The sequence below is a fragment of the Pipistrellus kuhlii genome, unplaced genomic scaffold, assembly GCF_014108245.1.
Source record: "Pipistrellus kuhlii isolate mPipKuh1 unplaced genomic scaffold, mPipKuh1.p scaffold_m20_p_2, whole genome shotgun sequence".
Classification (NCBI taxonomy): Eukaryota; Metazoa; Chordata; class Mammalia; order Chiroptera; family Vespertilionidae; genus Pipistrellus; species Pipistrellus kuhlii.
Genome location: NW_023425515.1, coordinates 182117896 through 182139531, shown reverse-complemented (window position 1 = coordinate 182139531; position 21636 = coordinate 182117896). Strand labels below are relative to the sequence as shown.

At 53.0% G+C, this 21636-nt stretch overlaps 1 protein-coding gene across 1 annotated transcript in view; it reads right to left on the bottom strand.

The window, feature by feature from the left end:
• Nucleotides 1-21636, bottom strand: part of STPG1 (sperm tail PG-rich repeat containing 1) — a 34314-nt gene that overhangs the window by 5713 nt on the left and 6965 nt on the right. The window contains exons 4-7 of the mRNA XM_045585026.1: nt 14232-14333; nt 9654-9824; nt 5413-5521; nt 2168-2333 (exon numbers count right to left, since the gene is read on the bottom strand). Coding sequence (XP_045440982.1) covers nt 2168-2333; nt 5413-5521; nt 9654-9824; nt 14232-14333 — 548 coding nt within the window. The remainder of the gene's footprint in view (nt 1-2167; nt 2334-5412; nt 5522-9653; nt 9825-14231; nt 14334-21636) is intronic.

Sequence of the window (21636 nt, the reverse complement as noted above, 5' to 3'; positions counted from 1 at the left end):
CATGGCTCAGTTATAAAAGCCTCCCGGGCCCTGCCCCATGGAAAGAAAACATCTATCAAAGCTCCGGGTTGGCCACAGCTGGATTAAGTGTGTTTGCAGCTTCCAGCGTGAGCTGTTTGCAAGTCGCTGAGAAGAATGAGTGTGTCAGCGGGCTCAGCAGTTCACCGGGGGTGGCGGCAGGGAGACCCCGGGGACACTCCCAGCACAGACTCTGCCTCGGGGGTTCCCAGGGTCTGGAGGGATAAAGGGGCAATTTCTCTCCTCATTACAGGGCAGCTGTGGCCCCGGGCTGGAATGCAGTGTCTGCTTGGCAGGCAGCAGGTGACAGATTACAGCGTTTGGGAAGAAGCAGCCCCATATCTAATTGAAAACCCCAGGGGAACTGTAGGTGGGTCCCTCCTGATCGCCCACATTGAAGGGGAGCTGAGGGCTTGATTCTCAGGGCCCAGCTGTGACAGGGCCGCGTGTCACTGCCAAACCAGTGGCTTGGGGTTCCCAGAGGTAGACCCAGAGTCAGAGAGATATCAGAGGGAGTTCCACCTCCCGGCGGGCAAGCGGGCGTTGAAAAGATTTGTCTCCCCCTCTGAAGGCTGAGCTGGGAGAGACGGTTTGTCTCACACATTGAGTCACACGGTGACCAGAGCTCAGGACCTGGAGATGGGGAGCGGGCGGGCCCTTCGCTCTGCAGCGCTCGGGAGCGGGTGAGGCCTCGGAGCTGCGGAGTCAGCACAGCGGCCAGAGCAGAGGCCCCCTGCGGCCTTTCCTCAACAAGGAGCCCCGAACTGGCCGCAAACAACCCACCGGCCCTCGCACAGCATCCGCCCTACAGGCGCCACTCAAGACACGGAGTCCAGCCCGGCCGGTGCGGCTCAGTGGCTGAGTGGCAGCCTATGACCCAGGAGGACTCAGTTCGATTCCCGGTCAGGGCACACCTTAGGGTTTCTGACTGGATGATCGATGAGCCTGAGTTTAAGAGACACTGGGCTTAACGGGTGCCTTTGTGCAGGCCTTCTCAGAGCCCTGAATAAGCCCCGCTCCCTGCAATGCTTCGACGGCAGGGGGTTTGTAAGCAGTGTGTCCGAGGCTTATTAACCAGGGATCCACTGTTCACAAAGCATCACGGAGAGCCAGTGCGCCCCAGACACCCGGGACACGCCAGCACCACTGCACTGCCCTGCTGGCGAGGCCGGCTGTGTGTGGCCACCGACCGGACAGTCGTTCGGCCGCCTGCGCCCCTGCCTGGCCCTGCGTTGCCCCAGCTGAGCCTGGCGGGGGGTGTACGGTGCTCTGTTCATCTGCGCAGCTCCACAGCCTCCAGCCAGGACCAGAAGCCCCCAGGGCCTGTGGACTGGCAGATGCAAAGGCCATTTTGTGAGATTTCAAACTGCGCGTCTCGATTTAAGCCCAGCCAAGGGACACTTTGCTGATCAGCACAACGCTACACGGGCTCCCCTGCTTCGCGTGCCTGCCGCCCGGCGGAGGTGTCTGCTGTGGAACAGGATAGTCAGCCCGGGCGGGCACGGCATCGTGGGGAACATGGAAAGAGCCGGGCAGTCCGGGCCTGGTTCCCAGCAGCACCTGGCGAGCCTGTGGACTTGGGCAAATCTCTGTCTCCCTGAAGCCCAGCTCCTCCTCCAGGAAGAGTCATTACAACAGGATTGCTATAATAATCGGGCACGATGTGAAGTTCCTGGTACCGAGCAGTTGCTCAATACGTAGTAGGCACGCAACACACACTTATTGAGCACCTACTATGAATCAGCAAGGACAGCGACCTGCCACAGCGTCCTGACAGAGGCACCCCTCCCTTTTCTACTCATGTTTGGGTCCTTCCCAGAACCGCCTTTCAAAAGAAAGTTCAGGCCCTAACTGGTCTGGCTCAGTGGGTAGAGCGTCGGCCTGCGAACTGAAGGGTCCCAGGTTCGATCTGGTCAAGGGCATGCACCTTGGTTGCGGACACATCCCCAATAGGGGGTGGGATGTGCAGGAGGCAGCTGATCGATGTTTCTCTCTCATCTATGTTTCTAACTATCTATCCCTCTCCCTTTCTCTCTATAAAAAATCAATAATACATATATATATATATATATATATATATATATATATATATATATATATATATTTTTTTTTTTTTTTTTTAAGAAAGTTCAGGATCAGCAGGACTCACGTGATAAGTGCCTTTTTCGGAATTTTGATGTGATCATGTGGGTTGTAATAACCGGGCCCCGGGACGGTTGATGTCAGTTTTAATCCACGTTCAGTTTTTGACTTAAAACAGGACGCTAGAGTCATCGGCGACTGCTTCACAAGGGCTTCGTTGATATCATAATGCCCTAAACAGAAAGACATTTTTAAACAGAATAAGAAACACTTCTCAAATAAAGAGCCATCCCTCCCACCTAAGAATACATTAGTGACTGTAAGGCAATATCCCTCCAAGACGGTCCAATGCAAGCAGGGCTGCCTGAAGGGGCTGAAAACACTGCTCACCTCTCAGCGAACACGGGCCACATACTTAGCTCAGGTCATCCTCCTGCAGCCCAGCAAAGTGGGTGCTGTCCCCTCCACGCTGAACACGAAGAACCTGAGGCTCAGAGATAGTAAGCCATTTGCCCTAAGACATCCATCCAACCAGGGGCTGACTAAGCCCGGCTGCTCCCTCCTCGATAAAGTAAGAATTCTTCCGACAACGGCGTGGTTGTAGGAGTGGAATAACATCTTAGGTTCCTGGCACAGAGTAGTTGTTTTGTAACGACTCTGCAGTTAACAAATACGTATTGAACACCTACTATGCAGGCCCAGGCCAGCTGTCTCCAAAGCCCCTGCTTTCCCACCATGCCCTGTCTCAAGAAACGGTGACAGAACAAAATCATGTGACTGTGCACAAAGCTGCGAGGAAGAGCAGGATGCTCCGAGCTGGGGGAGCAGGAAGCAGTCTCGCCCCTCGCTTTCGGGGGCCCTGCCAGTGGGTGCAGGCGTGGGGAGTGCCAGCGGCAGCACTAGGTAAAAGCGTTGAGGATGTCTGCACACCCGGGCTCCCCAGTACTCCGAAATTAAGAAAATGATTCAACAGATGGAAAAGCCCTGAGCATACGATGTACATCCCAACAGTCACCTGGCAGTGTTTCCCAAAAATAAAGGTGAGTGAATAAGCAAGGCCAAGCCTGGAAGTCTGTGCCCTGTGATGGCATCCAGGTACAAATGGATAAGTCTGCATACAAAGAGGCGGGGACCCAAGCAATACAAATATATGAAGGGTGGCATTCCGGGTGGGAAAAATAGTCCACATTTCCTAACATTGTAAAGTTGGCTTTGTTTCGAGAAAATGTACTTTTCCGTTGCAAAAGTACTGAAAACAACATTATTACTTGGTTGGCAAGGTTTTCCTTAAACGGCCGTGCCCGGTGACAGCCAGGGCAAGGTGCCTCGTGACCCCTGAGCTGAAGGGCAATTCGATCACAAGTGGCGAAAACCTTAACTATTTACACGCCTCTGGCTTGGCGAGTTCCCTTTCAGCAGTTTACACGAGGGAACAATCTTGAATGCACACAAGTTGCGAACTACAAGTGTGCTCGCCCCACTGTGTTTACATTAGCGTTCAGCTCAAAACCACCTCCATTTCCAGTAGGAGGGCATCTGTCCCTTCACGCCTGGTACCACCACACGATGGCCTACTCTCCGAGATCCGCTTAAAAACGAGGCTCTGGGAGGGATTTTAATAACTTGAAGAGTGTTCCCAGCACAGGGTTACATTTTTTCTTTAAGGGCATTGTCTAGCTAAAAGTGTCATATTGGTCTATATCTCTCGTGGTCTTTCTGTTTCCTTCTCACTCTCATTTACTGCTACCAGGAAGGGCGGAGCGATGCTTGGTGAGAAGATGCTGAGAAGCAGAAGTAAAGAGAAAGGCACGGGGGTTCCCGTGGCCCCGGAGCCCGGGAGCACTGGCTCCCGGGGCACAGCGGGCTCTGCCGCACCAGGAGGGACGCCCGGGCAGACCCGATTCTGGGACCCACGTTTGCAAGCGGCACTTTGACACCGGCCTTTCCCCGTCTCTAAAAGACAAGGAAGAATAGAGGTGGACGTGGTGATGTGGTTGGTTCATCTAAGCTGCAGGGAATCCAACCAGCAAACAGGTCACGGTGAGCATTTTGCCTGGCGCTGGCAGAGGGGCATGCAGAGCAGCAGACGCCAATCACCGCTCCGCATCTGGTGTTCTCCCACAGAGGCGGAAGTGAAACTTCCTCCGAGAGGTGAGAGGTCAAAGCAGAGGGCCCAGGCCCCTGGCAAGTGGAGGGGGGAGGTGTCTGAGGCACCAGGCAGGCATCCAACCCACTAGGCCTGGGTTAAAATCCAAGGGGACCCTGGGCTAGTCACCTGCTTTCCCTCAGTAAAACGGGCGAAATAATAATATTAGCTCACACCTCTTTGTGGAAAGCCAGGGGCACGCAGCAGGAGTTGAACCGACTGGGGGGGGGGGGGGGCTCCCCCATCCTGTTCTCCGCGATAAGACCTTCCTGAGGGAGTGGCCCATGTGGCTGCAGGGTGCCCGCTTCCCTGGGCTCCCTGGCAGGGCCTCTGGCCAACCCCAGAGATGCCGGCTTTGTTCTCTGAATAAACAAACAAGGCGGGGCTTTGCCCGCGGATGATGCAAGGCCGGGAGCTTTCGCCCCGGCTTAGCCTCCTCATTAGGGCTGATTTTGTTATTCAGCTTCAAATTAATCTCAACTTTAATCTGCATTTGCTGAAATCTGACAGCGCACTGCAGTTTTACCCACACCCCCTCCGGGAGGCAAAGCCTGCTCCTCCTCCGCGGCCGCGCTCCCTGGGGGTCTTCAGATCCCGGAGGGAAGGTCTGATGGGGGGAGAGCTCCCTGCAAACGGTTAGGGGGCAGGCCCAGAGCGTCCAGCCCAGCGGGGAGAACACTCGCAGGCCAGTCCTGTGCGTTCCTGAATCCCGGCCAGATCAAAAGTCACGATGGATGACCCGGCAACAGTCTCCTGTCAGGCACCTGGCCCTGGGCTTGCCCGCCCTGTGACACGGGGGAGGTCACCCCCGCTGCGGGCCTCTGTGCGGGCAGATGTGTGAGGGCTGCCTGCGATCCCCTCTGTGTGCTGGATGCCCCCGCGGCCTGGGGGCGCCGGGGGTGGGAACGAACACCCTTCTGGTGAGAAGCCACTTCCCCACCAGCGGGGCTGCTGTGGGGGCTTTTCCAGAACCAGCCATTCTTCCGGAAAGGAGGACAGCCCGCCCGTCTGTTCCTCACGCTTCTCCCCTTTGTTCCACACCGGCCTCCACCCCGCACTCCCCAAAGCCTCGCTCCTTCCAGAGACGCCGGCCGAGGCCCGGGCGCCCTCAGACCCGATCTGGACACCACGCCTCAGGCCGAGGCCAGGGCAAGGCGGCTGCCTACCTGGTGCAGGTCCTGTTTTAGGGATGGTGAACACTCCTCTCTCGGTTTTGGACTGAAACTCGGCTCGGGCACAGACGTTGTTACTCTGTTTGCAGAAAGAGACGGAGGTCTGGGGAGAGAGAGAGTGCGCTGTGCCCAGGGCCTGCCTCCTCTGTCTTTGTCATTGTGCCTGGACGAGGGTCACCCTGTCCTCCTCAGAAAATGAATGGTGTGAGTGGACAAGATCACATCACCCAGCTGGACTGGCTGTGAGCTGGGGGTCACCAGCAAGTGTCTGCACAGGCAGGTGATCCCACACAGGACAGGTGATCCCACACAGGACAGGCGATCCCACACAGGGCAAGTGATCCCACCCAGGGCAGGTGATCCACCCAGGGCAGGTGATCCACACAGGGCAGGTGATCCCACACAGGACAGGTGATCCACACAGGGCAGGTGATCCACACAGGGCAAGTGGTCCCACACAGGACAGGCGATCCCACACAGGACAGGTGATCCCACACAGGGCAGGTGATCCACACAGGACAGGTGATCCCGCACAGGACAGGTGATCCCACACAGGGCAGGTGATCCACACAGGACAGGTGATCCCGCACAGGACAGGTGATCCCACACAGGGCAGGTGATCCACACAGGGCAGGTGATCCCACACAGGACAGGTGATCCCACACAGGGCAGGTGATCCACACAGGACAGGTGATCCCACACAGGGCAGGTGATCCACACAGGACAGGTGATCCTGCACAGGGCAGGTGATCCCGCACAGGACAGGTGATCCCACACAGGGCAGGTGATCCACACAGGACAGGTGATCCCGCACAGGACAGGTGATCCCACACAGGGCAGGTGATCCACACAGGGCAGGTGATCCCACACAGGACAGGCGATCCCACACAGGACAAGTGATCCACACAGGGCAAGTGGTCCCACACAGGACAGGCGATCCCACACAGGGAAGGTGATCCCACACAGGGCAGGTGAGCCACACAGGACAGGTGATCCCGCACAGGGCAGGTGATCCACACAGGGAAAGTGATCCCACACAGGCAGGCGATCCCACACAGGACAGGTGATCCCACACCGGTGATCCACACAGGACAGGTGATCCCACACAGGGCAGGTGATCCCCCACAGGGCAGGTGATCCCACACCGGTGATCCACACAGGACAGGTGATCCCGCACAGGACAGGTGATCCCATACGGGGCAGGTGATCTGCACATGTGGCTTCATTTCTCTGAACTTGAGTTTTCTCATCAGTAAGGCGGCTCAGATTACCCTGCTCCCCTAGCCCAGTGCTGTTGGGTGGGGCCAATGGAAATCATCTCTAGCAAAGTGTCTTTTAAAAACCACGTCACTCTACACATGCAGATTATTTCCATTCTTCCCGGGGTTTTATTCTCTTCAGAACATCTGGTCCTACACCTCCCACCTGATTCATTACTGTGCGGACAGTCCCGCTGTGAACGCAGGGCTTGGGCCATGCTAGGAGATCGGGCACTTTAAGGTTATAATCAGGTGTGTAAGCGCTCTCTCACCTGGATTTTTCTGGACTGACCAGAAGTCAAGGATTTTGGTTGACACACACAGTACACATCTGAGAGTGCCCCGTGTGCCTCTCAAAGTCACAGAGAAGGAAGCAGGGCCCTGAGATCACGCTTATGCGACACGGGCATCGTACATACTTTAAATGCCAGGGTGCAGTCCGGCTCCTGTATTCCCTCGATAAAAGATGCCATAAAAACTGTCCGTGCGAAGGCCGGGAATATTTACCTAGTGACTGAAAATGTTTGCTGGGGCCAGGACCGTTTGATTTTCTGTGATACTTCTTTGTGGGAGAAATGTTTCTCAAGAAATACAGATGGCATTTTGATTTTGTGTTGACAAAGGCGGGGGAATTTAGCTTTTCCCAGGGTCCTCACGGCTAGGCTGCCTGCCGAGACAGCAAACAGAAAGATCAGATGGAGCAGGCTAATTGCTGGCCCAGGGCGAGGAGCCAGGCTGTCAGAGAGGAAGTAATCACACGGCATCGAGGGAAAGGCTCCGGGTGGAGGAGCAGGGCCCTGGTGAGCCGAGGCGAGGAAAGGCCTGCGCAGACCCCGCCGCGCAGTGTGACTAACGGGATTATCGCATTCTCTCCTCGCCAGTTGGCTCGGCCATTGTTCTCCGGGTCTGGAAAAAGCCACCTGCAGACAAAACACCACCACGGCTCCATTCCTCGCCCAGACAGAAAGGCAGCTGAGAAGAGGGCATTTCCGGGCCCACTGAATGTGTGCTCCCCGAAGATTTCAATGTTACACGAGGAGGATAGCAGCTCCATGGGCGGGTCAAAGAGAATGGAGCTGATTTATCCTATGGCACAGGGTGGGCAGGGTGTGGGGTAGGAATCTAAGATGTAGTTAAGGAGAAAATGCACGTGTACTGTGCACAGCGCAATCCTAGCACCGGAGGGAGGTGCTCCGGGAGGCAGAGAACAGGAGAGAAACTGCAGCTGGTTTCTGACGGCAGTCTGCTTAGGGCAGCCAAATTTTCAGGGATTTCCACTTTCTAGCTCCTGGGTCGGTATAATGCCTTGTGTATCCACATTCGCTGCCTCGTTGGCGTCTTAGAATAACCCTCTAGGGCAAGTGTAATTAATTTCATTTTACAACTGAGGCTCAAGAGGTTGTGTGTCTCCCTACGGACTGTGGAGTCCTCTGCCAGGGGCTGTGCAGAGTGCTCAGCAGAGATTACCTCGTTTAATATCTGCATTAACACTATGAACTAGGTTAGATGTGTACCCCCATTTTACAGATGAATAAACTGCGTCCTGGGAGGTGAAGATACAAGGCCCCATAGAACTTGACCAAAGCCACACGATTAGAAAGTGGCAGGTTGAGATGTGAATTTGACTCCATTTCTTAACCATGAATTCTGCCTCTTTGAAGTGATCTGTGAAGTGATCAGAATTGGCAAAGCACTACTCTTAAAAAACAAAAACAAAAACAAACACATCATTTTCTGATATGAAAAGACAGAAATGTATTTTCCTTATAAGAACCTAAAAATTAAATTAGTAGTACCTGCAGATTAAATGGCAAATAATATACACTGAGTGGCCAGATTATTATGATCTCTGAACGCATAATAATCTGGCCACTTGGTGTATATCCTATATAATAAAAGGCTAATATGCAAATTGTCCCCTCAACCAGGAGTTTGAACAGCAGGCAGGCCTCTCCCCCTGGCTAGGCTACCCATGCACCAGGCCTCTAACACACACACACACACACACACACACACACACTCCGGAGGCTTGGTACACAAAATTCATGCACAGGGTGGAAGGGTGTCCCTTAGCGCAGCCTGCACTCTCTCCAATCTGGGACCCCTCAAGGGATGTCCGACTGCCCGTTTAGGCCCGATCCCACTAAACAGGCAGTCAGACATCCCTCTCACAATCCAGGACTGCTGACTCCCAACAGCTCGCCTGTCTGCCTTCCTGATTGTCCCTAACCTCTCTGTCTGCCAGCCTGATCATCCCCTAATCACTCCTCTGCCAGACTGATTTATGCTTAACTGCTCCCCTACCAGCCTGATTTCCCCTAACTGCCCTCCCCTGCAGGCCTGGTCACCCCTAAATACCCTCCCCTGCAGGCCTGGGTCCCCCCTAACTGCCCTTCCCTGAAGGCTTGATCGCCCCCAACTTTCCTCCTCTGCCAGCCTGGTCACCCCTAATTGCCCTCCCCTGCTGGCCATCTTGTGGCAGCTATCTTGTGTCCACATGGGGGCAGCCATCTTGTGTGTTGGAGTGATGGTCAATTTGCATATTGTTCTTTTATTAGATAGGATACACACACACACACACACACACACACACACACACACACACACTGAGTGGCCAGATTATTATGCATTCAGAAATCAGAATAATCTGGCCACTCAGTGTGCACTCATTGTTAGAGATGAGAACACCGTCCCAGAAAGCTTACATGATAGGAGTGGCTACGGTTAAGCATTTTCCAGGGCGATGGTCTCCCCACCGCTCGCACTGGCCTCCGTGTAGCCCCCATTTTCCTCTGTTTCCTGCGAATTCCCTGTAAGAGTCTTGCACAGCCTCCTGTACCCATGGGGTACCCCACAAATGCTAACTGGCTCACCAGCTGCATTAGAGTCCTATTTCCCACAGTGCCCCTTCCTTCCTCTTATTTTTGTAAACCATCCACTCAGTATGTATTTAGTGAGCACGTGTGGTGTTCTTACATTGTAATGGTTTGGTGCAGGAGTTTCCAGTTTGAGGCCTTTTCCAAAGCTGGGTATCTGGAACATGCTGGAGCAGGTGTTACTGAAGTCTTTCTTCGAAAGGAAGCACGACGGCAGAGTGTACGCATTGGCTGCGGGATATTTAGAGACGATGGGGTTCATTCGGTCGCGCTGTGAGGAGAAAGCCAAAGGAATCAGCATTGTCATGTGATCTGTGGCTCCCCGGGATGATGTCAGAGAGATGGCGCCCCAAGTGGGTCTAAACGCATCTTATAAAAGGTGCCGCTCTGGCAGTAAACAATAATAAACTGACCGTGGGCTTTGAGGATTCGCTCTTTGAAAGCACAAGTCCCGACCTGTGTTCACTTCTGTAAACTCAAATTACTCATCTGCTGTTTGGGACTTGGCATCAATAATTCTGCCAGAAATGCATTTTCACCCGATCCTGTGTCAAGCCACCTGACTCACCCTCAGCTGTTGGGTTGTTTATATGATGGAAGCTTTAGGCTTTTTTCCTCCAACCCAGGCTTGCCTTCTACTTACACATCTTATTTCTAAGGTTAAATAATCTGAATTGCCTACATAACAAGTTTGCTTCCAACGTCTTCTACATATATCTCCTACCCCTCCTCCCACCCACTCATTACTGATTTCATAAAACCCTACAATATTTTTGTGTTTCAACAGAACTAATTCTGCTTCTTTCAGGAAGCCATGATAAACTATTTTTAGTGTGTGTGTGTGTGTGTGTGTGTGTGTGTATGTATGTGTGTGCGTTTTTTAAAAGAAAACAAACAGAATCAGTGTTTGCTAAATGAAAAGGGTCAAAAGCCACAGAAACTAAGTGATAACATCGCTTTACCCCAGGAGAATATGGCAAGTATTGGACTCTGATAAAACCACATATTTCTCAGTGTTTTGCGGTTAAATGCCTGGGAACATTGCCCTAGGTTTCCTCAGATAGGGATCAATAACTACAGAAGGTGGGAGAAGGGGTGAGATGGCATCAGTGCCTCCCCCATCTACTCGGTCTTACGCTGGGTGGCCAATGGCTCTCAACGCCTGGCCTATGGGCCACCGTGGTCCGTGGTGGATGTGCCACCAGGAGCAGAGCCCCAGCTGTTCAGAGTCTAAGCCGGGTCAGAGCCCCACCTCTGCCTCCTCCATCCTGGGCTCAATTTGTCTTTGTGTTTGGGGCAATGGCTGACCGAGCATGTCTCGTGTGTTTTTGCATTTAATCCTCCCGGCAACCCTGGGTAGTGGGTCCTGCGATGACCCTCCCCTTACACATGAGGAAACTGAGCTTTCTCAGCCGGTCCCGTGGGGGAGCCAGCATTCGCACCCAGGCTGTGTGCCTCCACTGCATGAGAGAGACCGGACACCCAGTTCTGAAGAGAAGCGGGTCCAGAGGAGGAACAGCAGTAACAAGAGGAGCAGCTGACGAGAGACCGTGGGAGGGTTTAGTTCAGGAAGGATCACAACCTCTGTCTCCTCTGCCCGGTGGGTTGGCACTCCTTTGCTCTCTCTTCTTAACTTCCACCGAAGGAGGGTGGTGAGGTCAAGCCTTCCTCGGTGGTGCCAATCGAGCCACCTGTCCGAGTGGGCAGGCATGTTTTTCTGAAGCCGTTTCCCAATGTGTGTTCCTTGGCATACCAGCTTTCTAAGATAAGGCTGCGCTGGTGGTGACAGCAGCTGGGAGAGAGCCTTGAAGTCAAATGCATTTGAGAAGTCTCCTACCATCTCCCTATTTAGAAGAATCATAATACCCTTCGGCAGAGGAAATGCTCTGAGACTAAGATAACGAAGCCTGTCCAGACTTTCTTAAATTCACTGGGTCATAGAGCCTTTTTGGCCTAGAAAGCCTATTTGTGTACATTTTGGGGGGAAACTGTTCTAAAAGTTTCCAATTTGAGGCAGGGTTTCATAACAGAAGCATCCTAATGGGATTGATCTCAGAGGATAGCCGAAGTGACACTGACTCACCCAGCCTTGGCCTCCTTTTAATCGCCAGGCCTGTGGTCTCCCATCTGGCCGCACGCTGGCAATTACGAACCTCTCTCCAGCACACACTAACTCTTCCCGAACCCCTGCTGACACGGGGCGGATGGAGAAAGGCCATCTGCGCCTCCTCCCACCTGCCTCATCTGCTGTGAATAATGCCGGAACAAAGACTTGGACGGCTCTGGTGAAGCTCTTATATAATTTGGACTTAGAGAGATGACAGGTCCTCTCAAAAGGCTGGGTGTAGCCGTGCCCATAGTCATCAGGAAGTTTCTCAAACGTGCACACCCACGGAGCCTGCTGGCCGGCCTCGCCCACAGCCACCTCCTCCTGGCCACCCCTCTGAAGAGGGCCACCTTGACCTCCCTCGGCACCTTCAGCCCGGAAATGGAGGGGTGCTAACGGTGGAAGCTGAGGTGAAGGGGTAGGATTCGCATCCAGTTCCGAAAGAAACCAAGGAAGATGTGGGCAATTTCCTGACACATATCCATCAACCACTGCAGGCCCCTCCCGAAGGACATAGGAATTGACTGTTTACAATATAAATATAATTCTTCACATCCATCAAGGAGGGGAGAGGAAGCCTGAACAACATCGTCTGCCCTGCTTTGGGTTTGGCCTGAATTTTTTAAAAGATTTGAGAGGCCTGACTCGCTTCCGTAACCCTCAGATCTTCGCTCGGGGCCCCTTCTCCTCCAGACAGCACAGCCTGGTCCTCGGGGAAGTGACCGCACGTGGAGCCTCGCACGGAATCCACCGATCGATCTCATGTGGCGTGCTCTGATTCAGCCCCTTCCCTCGGTGGCACCGAGTAAGGACGGGCAGTGCCACGATCCGGCAAAGAAGCCGGCCGCCGAGAGAAAACCCAGGTGTTGCAGGAAGTGCTGTGTGTGACTCAGGTGGTAACAACCATAACATTTCACCTGTTGACTGGGCTCTGCAGTTTCAAAGGGTTTCTCGCTGGTTGCCACGGCCCCGAGCCCAGCGCCCCGGGGCGGTCTCCGCTTTATGAGCAGCCGGAGCCCGGGAGGGTGACGTGCTCGAGGTCACATCGGGAACCCGCGGCTGAGTCAGGATTGGGCTTGCAGTCTCGCTGCCTGTGCCAGGGCATTGTGAGGCAAGGCAAGGCGCTTCTTCTGCCCATTGCTTGCGTCTCCCGTACTCGCAGGGCTTGGGGCGGAAAGCGAGGCAGAGGCGTGGCTGCTCCCTGAACTCACTGGAGGCCCGGCCTCCGCCCCTCTTTGCTGCCTGGCAGAGCTCCGCGGCCCGGTCGCCCCTGGAGGACCTGAATTTGGTCGCTCTGCCAAACTTGAATTCCATTAGGCGGCCGTGCTCAGGCTGTCTTAAATGGCCTCTTTGTGTGATTCGTTTGAAAATCAGTTCCAACGGCAGGCATCGTAATACGTTTTTGCAAGGGATCATTATAACTTTTAAAGGGACAGGCGGCATATGTGTTTTGTTGATACCAGAGTTTGGGTTTGCTCTCTTTTTTACTTTCTTACCTCAGCCTTACCCTAGCTTGGCCCTTTGCTCTTGCTACATCTATTTTTTTTTTTCTGGCCGATTTATAAATATTCAGATAAAAATGATCTTCACCCAAGCCTGGTCAGGGACATTTGCACTTCATATACAGGGTGTCCCAAATATATATATATATATATATATATATATATATATATATATATATATACACTTTGAATAATTATTAATTCCAATGGGTTAAATCTGAAAAGAAACATCCACTGAGCTATGGAAAAAATGTCTGGGTAGACATTGTGGGAGACACCCTATCACCCTATATATTATATTTGACTGTCAAAGATCAAGATCCACAAAGATCAAGAGCCACATCTTACAAGGGCAGGGGGAGGGGGGGGAGGGGGGGAAGAGAGGAAGGTTGCTAAATTCCAGGCCTGCTCTAACTTTGGCCCCATCAGCTTTCTCAATAATGTCCACAGCTCAATTAGACTGCGCAGCGTAAGACAGAGTATTAGGGTGAGATGTAGGATAATTTTTTTCCTGATGTGCCTAAAAATCTCACTCAGGAAGACATTTGCTTAGTCTACTCCATGATGACAAAATTGGTCCTGGGTGGCCGAAACCGGTTTGGCTCAGTGGATAGAGCGTCGGCCTGCAGACTGAAAGGTCCCAGGTTCGATTCCGGTCAAGGGCATGTACCTGAGTTGCGGGCACATCCCCAGTAGGGGGTGTGCAAGAGGCAGCTGGTCGATGTTTCTCTCTCATCGACGTTTCTAGCTCTCTATCTCTCTTCCTTCCTCTCCGTGTAAAACATCAATAAAATATATATATTTTTAAAATCGGTCCTGGGTGATGAGGCTCTGACTATGATTCCTCTGGCTTCTCTCTCCATTCTGGAAATGTGTAGCCATGGGGGAAGGGAGGGGGGGGTGTTTTAAAGACACAGACTTCCAATTCACCTGCATGAACTTCGAGGAGGCAGCTCGTCTCCTAATTAGAACCACAGGCCTTTGGAGAGAAGGGGCCGGACGTCCGATACGTGATTGTGCACCGGAGGGGGGGGGGGGGAAGCGACGGGTCAGTTAGAAGGGCTCTTACCCGCGAGGGAAAGGCGCACGTCCCTCGCGTGGACAGCGAGGCGCTGTGGAACACCGGAGACTGGTGCGTGACGTTGTAGGCCCCGGGCCCCGGGCTGTTGTCCTGAAAGGGAAGTGCATGTGGCGTCACCGGGACGGACTCCGTTCCACCGGGCTTTTCCAGGCGCCTCACGCCCGCAAACACGGAGCCTCGCCGGGACCCGCCGGGACAGGCCCCGCCGCCACTTCACGGACGGCAGCCCGGCTGCGCCACCTCCTGCCCTGCCCAGTCACCATCTCAGTGACCCAGGGCTGGGGCTGGGACCCCCACAGCCCTCGCTCTCCCTACTCGCTCCTGCGGAAGAGCGAGCGCGGCTGTTTCCCACGCCATTAGAGAAAAGGGCATAACAGGGGGCAGTGAGTGTGGCTGATGGGCAAACCGGGGTCCATGAGTTGGGTAAGCCCGGCCCACGGGGAGGGAAGGGCGACCGATGGCATGCTAGCCACACCCCGCCTGACTCAGCTTCCTCCTCGGCCTCTCAGAAGAGAAACCAGGGAGTGTTTCTGTGTACAAAGCAAAATGAAACAAAAACAGCCTTCGCCCCAAACAAGCGAGACCGTTTCTGCCTGTCAGGTGCACGGGGCACAGGTGCCCAGGGACCAGGCCTGTGAGAGAGGAGCGAGCGCGAGTTTGACTTCTGAGTTTCTTTCTGCTGGAGCTGCTCACTGGACGTCCTTCTCACGTCCCATGCTGGTTACCCGGGGACGTGCACGTGGGCAGGAGCTGGCCAAGCATGTGGCATGAGATGATAAGGATACCTTACTGGATGCCCACTCGGTGCCAGGAGCTTTCCAAAGCCTGTAGCTTTAGTCCGCCGCTGTGAGTGGCAGGACCCGAATTTGGGGCGAAGCACGTGTTGCACACCAGTCCTTGGCAATGGGGTATCGTTAGGCCCCTTTAAGGAAAGGGAGGCCCGAGACAGTGAGCCCACAGATACTCAACGATGGCTCCAGAGCGGGCTCTCTCCGCCTCTGCCCCAGGCTCATCGGTCTCCACCGTCCCCACCACCTTCCTCGGGGGAGGGAGAAAGCTGGCGGCACCATCGGGCCTTGAAGGACTTTCCACTCGGGCCGGAGCAGTGTGTGATTTTTAAAAAAATATATATATTTTGATTTTTTTACAGAGAGGAAGGGAGAGGGATAGAGAGTTAGAAACATCGATGAGAGAGAAACATCGATCAGCTGCCTCCTGCACTCCCCTTACTGGGGATGTGCCCGAAACCCAGGTACATGCCCTTGACCTGAATCGAACCTGGGACCCTTCAGTCCGCAGGCCGACGCTCTATCCACTGAGCCAAACTGGTCAGGGCGCAGTGCATGATTGCTGTTTAATGTAAAGGCTGGGTCTCCAGTGCTATTAACAGGTTCTTCTGGGCGGATTTCAGGTGCAGTGGCTCCTTTGAGCCTTGCAGGTGGGGCCAGGGATGGTGATCGCAGGTGGACAGGGAGGCCGGACAGCCGGGGAGTGTGAGGCTGGCCATGCAGGTGCATGAGCACCAGGCCAAGGTCAGGAGAACCCTAGCGTGTGGGCGCAGGTTTGAGGGCCTACAGGGAAACAAGGAAGCTTTTTCTTCCTGTTAATCCCACCGAGGATATTTTTTCCATTGATTTTTTTTCTTTTTTTTTGAGAATGGAAAGGGGGAGGGGAGAGAGAGAGAGAGAGAGAGAGAGAGGAAACATTGACTGGTTGCCTCGCACAGTGCCCCAATTGGGGCTGAGGATCAAGCCTGCAACCGAAGTACATGCCCTTGACCAGGAATCAAATCTGCTACCCTTTGGGGTGCAGCCTGAGGCACTAACCACGTAGCAACACCATCAGGGCAGAAGAACTTTTTCTAGGGGGCTGCGCACAGGCCAGCGTAGATTTATTGAATTGTCACTGTGTACCGGCCACTGTTCTGAGTTTTTCACATGCACTAAGTCACTTACTCCCCGTTTGGAAGATAAGAAGACAGGGCCAAGGTCACAGAGCCAGAACTGTCAGAGCCCTAGAGTCTACTTTTCACCACTAAGTATGTAGGATAAAAAAAAATAATAATAATGCCCCTGGGTTGTGAATCAGGAATTCTTGTTCCCATTGCTCCTACTAGGAGCCAGCCACCTCCCTGGACCTAAATTTCCTCACTTGTAAAGCAAAGATGTTGGACGAAATGTCTTCCAGGGCCTTTTGGCTTTCAAAGTCCCTAACTCGAGGGGAAGCTGAGGCAGGAAATTGCCTGTGTCTCTCCTATGTTTAAGAGTGAGCAGTGAAGACATGCTTCGACATCCCAGTCTACCCCACGCTCTCCACACGGCCACCAGCTCACGAGAATTTCCTGGGCACAGTATGTGTCTGAGGAGCTGGCTGCCAGAGAAAGCACCAGCCCTACGAGGCTGTCAGTTAAATCTGAAAGCCAGGTAAACAGCAAAAGCTATGTTAGTAGAAGTATGTCCCCATGCCCTGTTTGAGACATACTTACATTAAAATAGTTGCCTGTTATTTATTTGAAGTTCTATGTTAACGAGGAATCTTATATGTTTATTTGCTAGATCTGGCAACCCTCCTGGACCTTAATCATGCCTGGATTCAGGTCGGTTGGAACAGGAGTGTCCCCTTTAGCCTGGAGGGGAACGTGTGGCCTGTTGGCTCTCAATCACTGTCCAAGACGAGCCCTCCAGGCGGCGGTATGCTGGGAGAGCGACTGTTAACAATTCAGAAATGGGAGTATTTACACCACAGGAAGTGGCAAGCGCTATACACCAGAGCTTTTCTAGGTGGAGGGGAGAGCGGTTGGCCAGCACAACACTTGCTACCTTCATGGGACGCCCACGGAGCTCCCTGAAGAGCAACGTCCAGCTGCGGAGAGTTCGCACCTTCTCCTGCAGCTGCTGGAGGTGGTGGGCGGCTGGCCGGGGGGGCAGTAGAAATCCAGACCTTTCACCCCTGGTACGCCAGCTCGTGTGACTAACGTCGCGTGACTCTGGTGAGTTGAGGCCTCTCTGAGCACAACACAGAGAACAAGAATTCAACCTGCCACTGGGTTGGTGTGAACTTACCCACCCCGAGTTTGCTGGCCAAGATCACCCCAGAGGTTAAAACCAAATAAGCAAACAAAACAAGGATGGGTGTGGGGAGGGAGCAGGGAGGACTGTTCCTCTGAGCAATGCTGACGGCCTGCTGAGTGTCCCTCGGGAAGCACAGTGCCAGGTGCCGTTCCTGTTGTCTCCGGTGCCGGCCTCGCGGTGTGACAATCCGTGAGTCAACCCGTGTGGAGAGGTGACAGCAGTGCCGGCCTGGGCAGCCATCGTCATCCTCCTCACTGCCCTCCGCACTGCCCGAGGCAGGGTCAAGGGCCATACGACTGGCTCTGGGAGCCCAGAGGAGGTGTGCTTGCTTCTACCCAGGGGAGAGGCTGGGATACGGTGTCTGGGAACCAGGGGCTGCTGCCTGGGTTCGTCCTCACAGGGCCTGACCCTGGCTGCTCAGGTTACTTACCCCTCTTTGTGTCTCAGGGTCATTGCCTGAAAAGTGGGACTAATGATGGGACTTAGCTCCCAGCCTATTGTGGGGGTTACGGTCTCCGAGGGGCGCCTGGCACCCTGTCAGTGCTATCTCCAGGCCTGGGTCCTGCAGACCCGCCGGGAGGGGTGCTGGTGACTGATGCAGAGAAGTCCGGCCTCCAGAGCAGGGGGTGGGGGGGGAGGGAAGAGGGTTCAAACATGCATCTGGCTGCACCCTTAGGGGCAATTATGCCCTTGAACGTGGGGGTCTCTGCACACTGAGCTTCTTTTCATTGAGGCTTCCCTGCGTGGAAAATACCCCTGGCCCAGTGCCTTCTCGGGTTAATAAGTGAACAGCGTCAACTTTGCCACAAATTAAACACTGGCCTGCTCACCCCTGAGAGGGCAGGTTTGCTGTCAGGCCGTGTCTGAAGGGACATCATGTTGTTAAATTGTGCCCATCTGGAGCCTGTGGTGCCCGCATCCTGCCACTATTCATTTATTTGCGCCTGGAGGGATCAGTCAGGTTAAAACCATAGAGCAGCCCTGGCCGGTTTGGCTCAGTGGATAGAGCGTTGGCCTGTGGACAGAAGTGTCCCAGGTTCGATTCCGGTCAAGGGCATATACCTGGGTTGCGTGCACATCCCAGTAGGAGGTGTGCAGGAGGCAGCTGATCGGTGTTTCTTTCTCATCGATGTTTCTAACTCTCTATCCCTCTCCCTCTCTGTAAAAAAATCAATAATATATATATATTTTTAAAAACAAACCCTAGAGCAGTGATCTATAGTAACCTATAGTAACATCCTTATTTTGATGAGGAAACAAAGATGCAGAGACAGTGAGTGAGTGTCCAGTGTGACCCAGCTTGGCAGACAGTAATCACAGCCCAGGGTGACACGGGACAGACGGGGGAGGGGGGGAGGTGAGAAAGTGCCCATCGGGCCCCTGGGCTCTGCCGGGCCCCAGACCAGGCTGGCCTCGCCTGTACGGGCGTCCCAGCACATCTGTGAACAGCTGTTCAGGGAAGCAGGCCTCTTTCCTGGCACTGCCGGTCCAGGACTGAGCTCTGGGAGGGGATCTGGGCACCCAGCAGTCAGCTTCTTACGGGGGAACGGGAGCCGGGCAACGAGGCCTTGGCGTTTCCGACAACGTGAGACGATAAGGTGCGCGCAGGTTCCCAAGGGCTCGTGTGAGATGTGCTAAGTGGGTCACAGAATTCATCTGAGGCCACAACCACGTTGTGAGATCAGGCACAGGGCGTGTGCGAGGAATGTTTGCAGAAGGGCGGTGAGACACTGGGGTTCTAAATCTGGTTTTAATTCGTATTGCCTCACTAAATTATTGGGTGATGCTACATGAGATCCTTAACTTCTCAATGCCCACTTCCCTCAGGACAAATGAGAACAATGAGCACGGAGCCAGACCTCCTTTCTGCTTTTAGAGCTTGAAGAACCATATGCAATTATGTAATCCAAATTTTATGTTTCAGATTAACAAAAACTGAAGCCCACCCAGGAAAGTCAAGGAACTCAAGGCACGCAGCTAGTAACAGAGCAGAACTTGGGGGACCTTCTGACGGATTCCTCGCCCTTTCCACAAAGGTCCATACTCATTTCCCAAATGCTTTCAAATATTAGATGGAAGTTTTCACATTGTCTAACCCAGTGGTCGGCAAACGCATTAGTCAACAGAGCCAACGATCAACAGTACGACGACTGAAATTTCTTTTGAGAGTCGAATTTCTTAAATTTAAACTTCTTCTAATGCCACTTCTTCAAAATAAGACTCTCCCAGGCCGTGGTATTTTGTGGAAGAGCCACACTCCAGGGGACTAAGAGCCGCATGTCGCTCGAGAGCCACGGTTTGCCAACCGCAGGTCTAACCAATGCGACCACAGAGTCAAATTTCTGAGCAATTTCTCTACCTGGCGCTGCCTATAGCTCTGGCTGCATCTTGGTTCCTTCAGCAGAGAATTTTCGGACAGCCGACAGTAACTGAAGATCCATTTCTGTATCTGCACTGCCATCGGCACCAGGTCGCGGAGAGCGGAGCCTTGCACACATCACTTGGCGTCGTCCCCGTGGCCGGAGCTTGGTCCGTTCGGCTAAGCCCTTTCAGAAACACGCTCTCTGACTTTCGGAGATCAAACGGGTGGCTTTGCGGGCCACAAAGGGAGGCGTGGGGCGGTGTGTGTGGAAAGAGCGTGAGGCTTTGGAGTGAGCGAGACGCGGGCTTGAGGTCTAATTCTTTCAACATTGATTCAGCAAATATTTGTGCAGGGCCCCATATGTGCCAAACCCTGCGCGCTGTGACCCTGGGCGGGTCACCGAACGTCCCTAAGCCTCGGCTTCCTCTTCGCTTAAAATAATAAACCCTTCCCTTCAGCATTGTCCTGGGGATTAGAGATATGTTCAAAAGTGATTTCACCCGTAGTGGAGATCAGTGAATGGTGGCTGCTCTTATTTTTATTGGAGGCTGGACTGCAAATGTCTCACTAATATATTCTTGCTAAACTGACAAATGGAAAACCAGACCAAAAAAAAGAGAGAGAGAGATGGACAGCTAAAACATAGAGAGGGAAACTAGAAAGAGAAGAGAGAAAACTCCCAAGCAAATACCTTATTTATCGTCTTTGGTGGGCCCGGGGGGAGGGGGGGGGGGGGGGGGAGAAGGCAAGTAATTAAAAATGTGTGTGTGTGTAAGTGTGTGCGTACTATGTTCTCTATTATTTGCTTTCTTAGAATCCTAAAATACCAGAAGTGAAAAGAACTTAAATGCTCTCTAGTTGGGCATTCTTATTTACAAAGAAGGAACAGGCAAGGGCCACAGGGCCTGGCCAAGCCCCTCACCTCCCGCCTGGCTCACCTGCAGTCATTCAGAAGCCAGATCTCATCTCCTCCCCACCACCCTGGCAAGGGGGTGAGATGAGAAACATTTTCAGAATGCAGCAAAGGGTAACTGAGATGATGATTACTCCCCAAGAATGTTATTCCAAAATTCTTGGTTAGAAGAATGCAGGGGTGAAGGTTTTAAAGAAAACTGAAAACATTTGCGAGTTGTCTGAGCCCCCTGCTGGCGAGAGAGGAGCCAGTCAGATCCCTGAGCCTCTAGCAGGTGGAATCGCTGGTTAGGTGCCGAGCAGAACGTCCCAGATCAAAGAGGAAAAGAGACACAGATACTTGGGGGAGAGAGTGAGAATGGAGGGAATACAGGAGCAGCAGTAACACGTTGTCAAAAGAAGTATCAAAACTGAGGGGGCCCTCGTCACAAAGGCCATTTTAAATGTATTAGACTCATTTTTCCTTTTTGTTATTCAAAGAAAGTCTTGTTATTCCCTTCCATGTTTTAAGGAGTGAGGCTGGGGGAGAAAGAGGAAAATATTTTTACCTTTTACTTATATCCCTGGAATTTTTAAGTGTTCTATTTCTATAATAATTTTTGAAATACATTTCTTATTAAAAGTTTTGGGTCCAGTGGAGCACCATTTGGACATGTTATTTTTCCCTGGATTTAATATCTTTCCAGCTCATTCTTTTATTTTTATTTTTTAAGGTCTTAAATTTTTATTTTTATTTTTTTACCTACAGTATTATTTTGTATTGGTTTCAGGTGTACAGCATAGTGATTAGACAGTTATATGCTTTGCAAAGTGCCCTCTGCCAATTTGTACTTCTTAGGCCCTTCGTTACCTCTTTCACTCACCCAGCCCCCCAACTCCCCCTGCCCTCTGGCGACCACCAACCGGTAGGCGGCCCCTGTCCCGTGCTTGTTTCAGCTGATTCTTCCCATGGAGAGCACAGCTGAAGAGGCTGCTGTGGCTCCTTGGATAGCATCGCCCTCTACTGGTCACAGGGAGAGACGCACCAGCCAGGCTGGCCGGCCTGTCC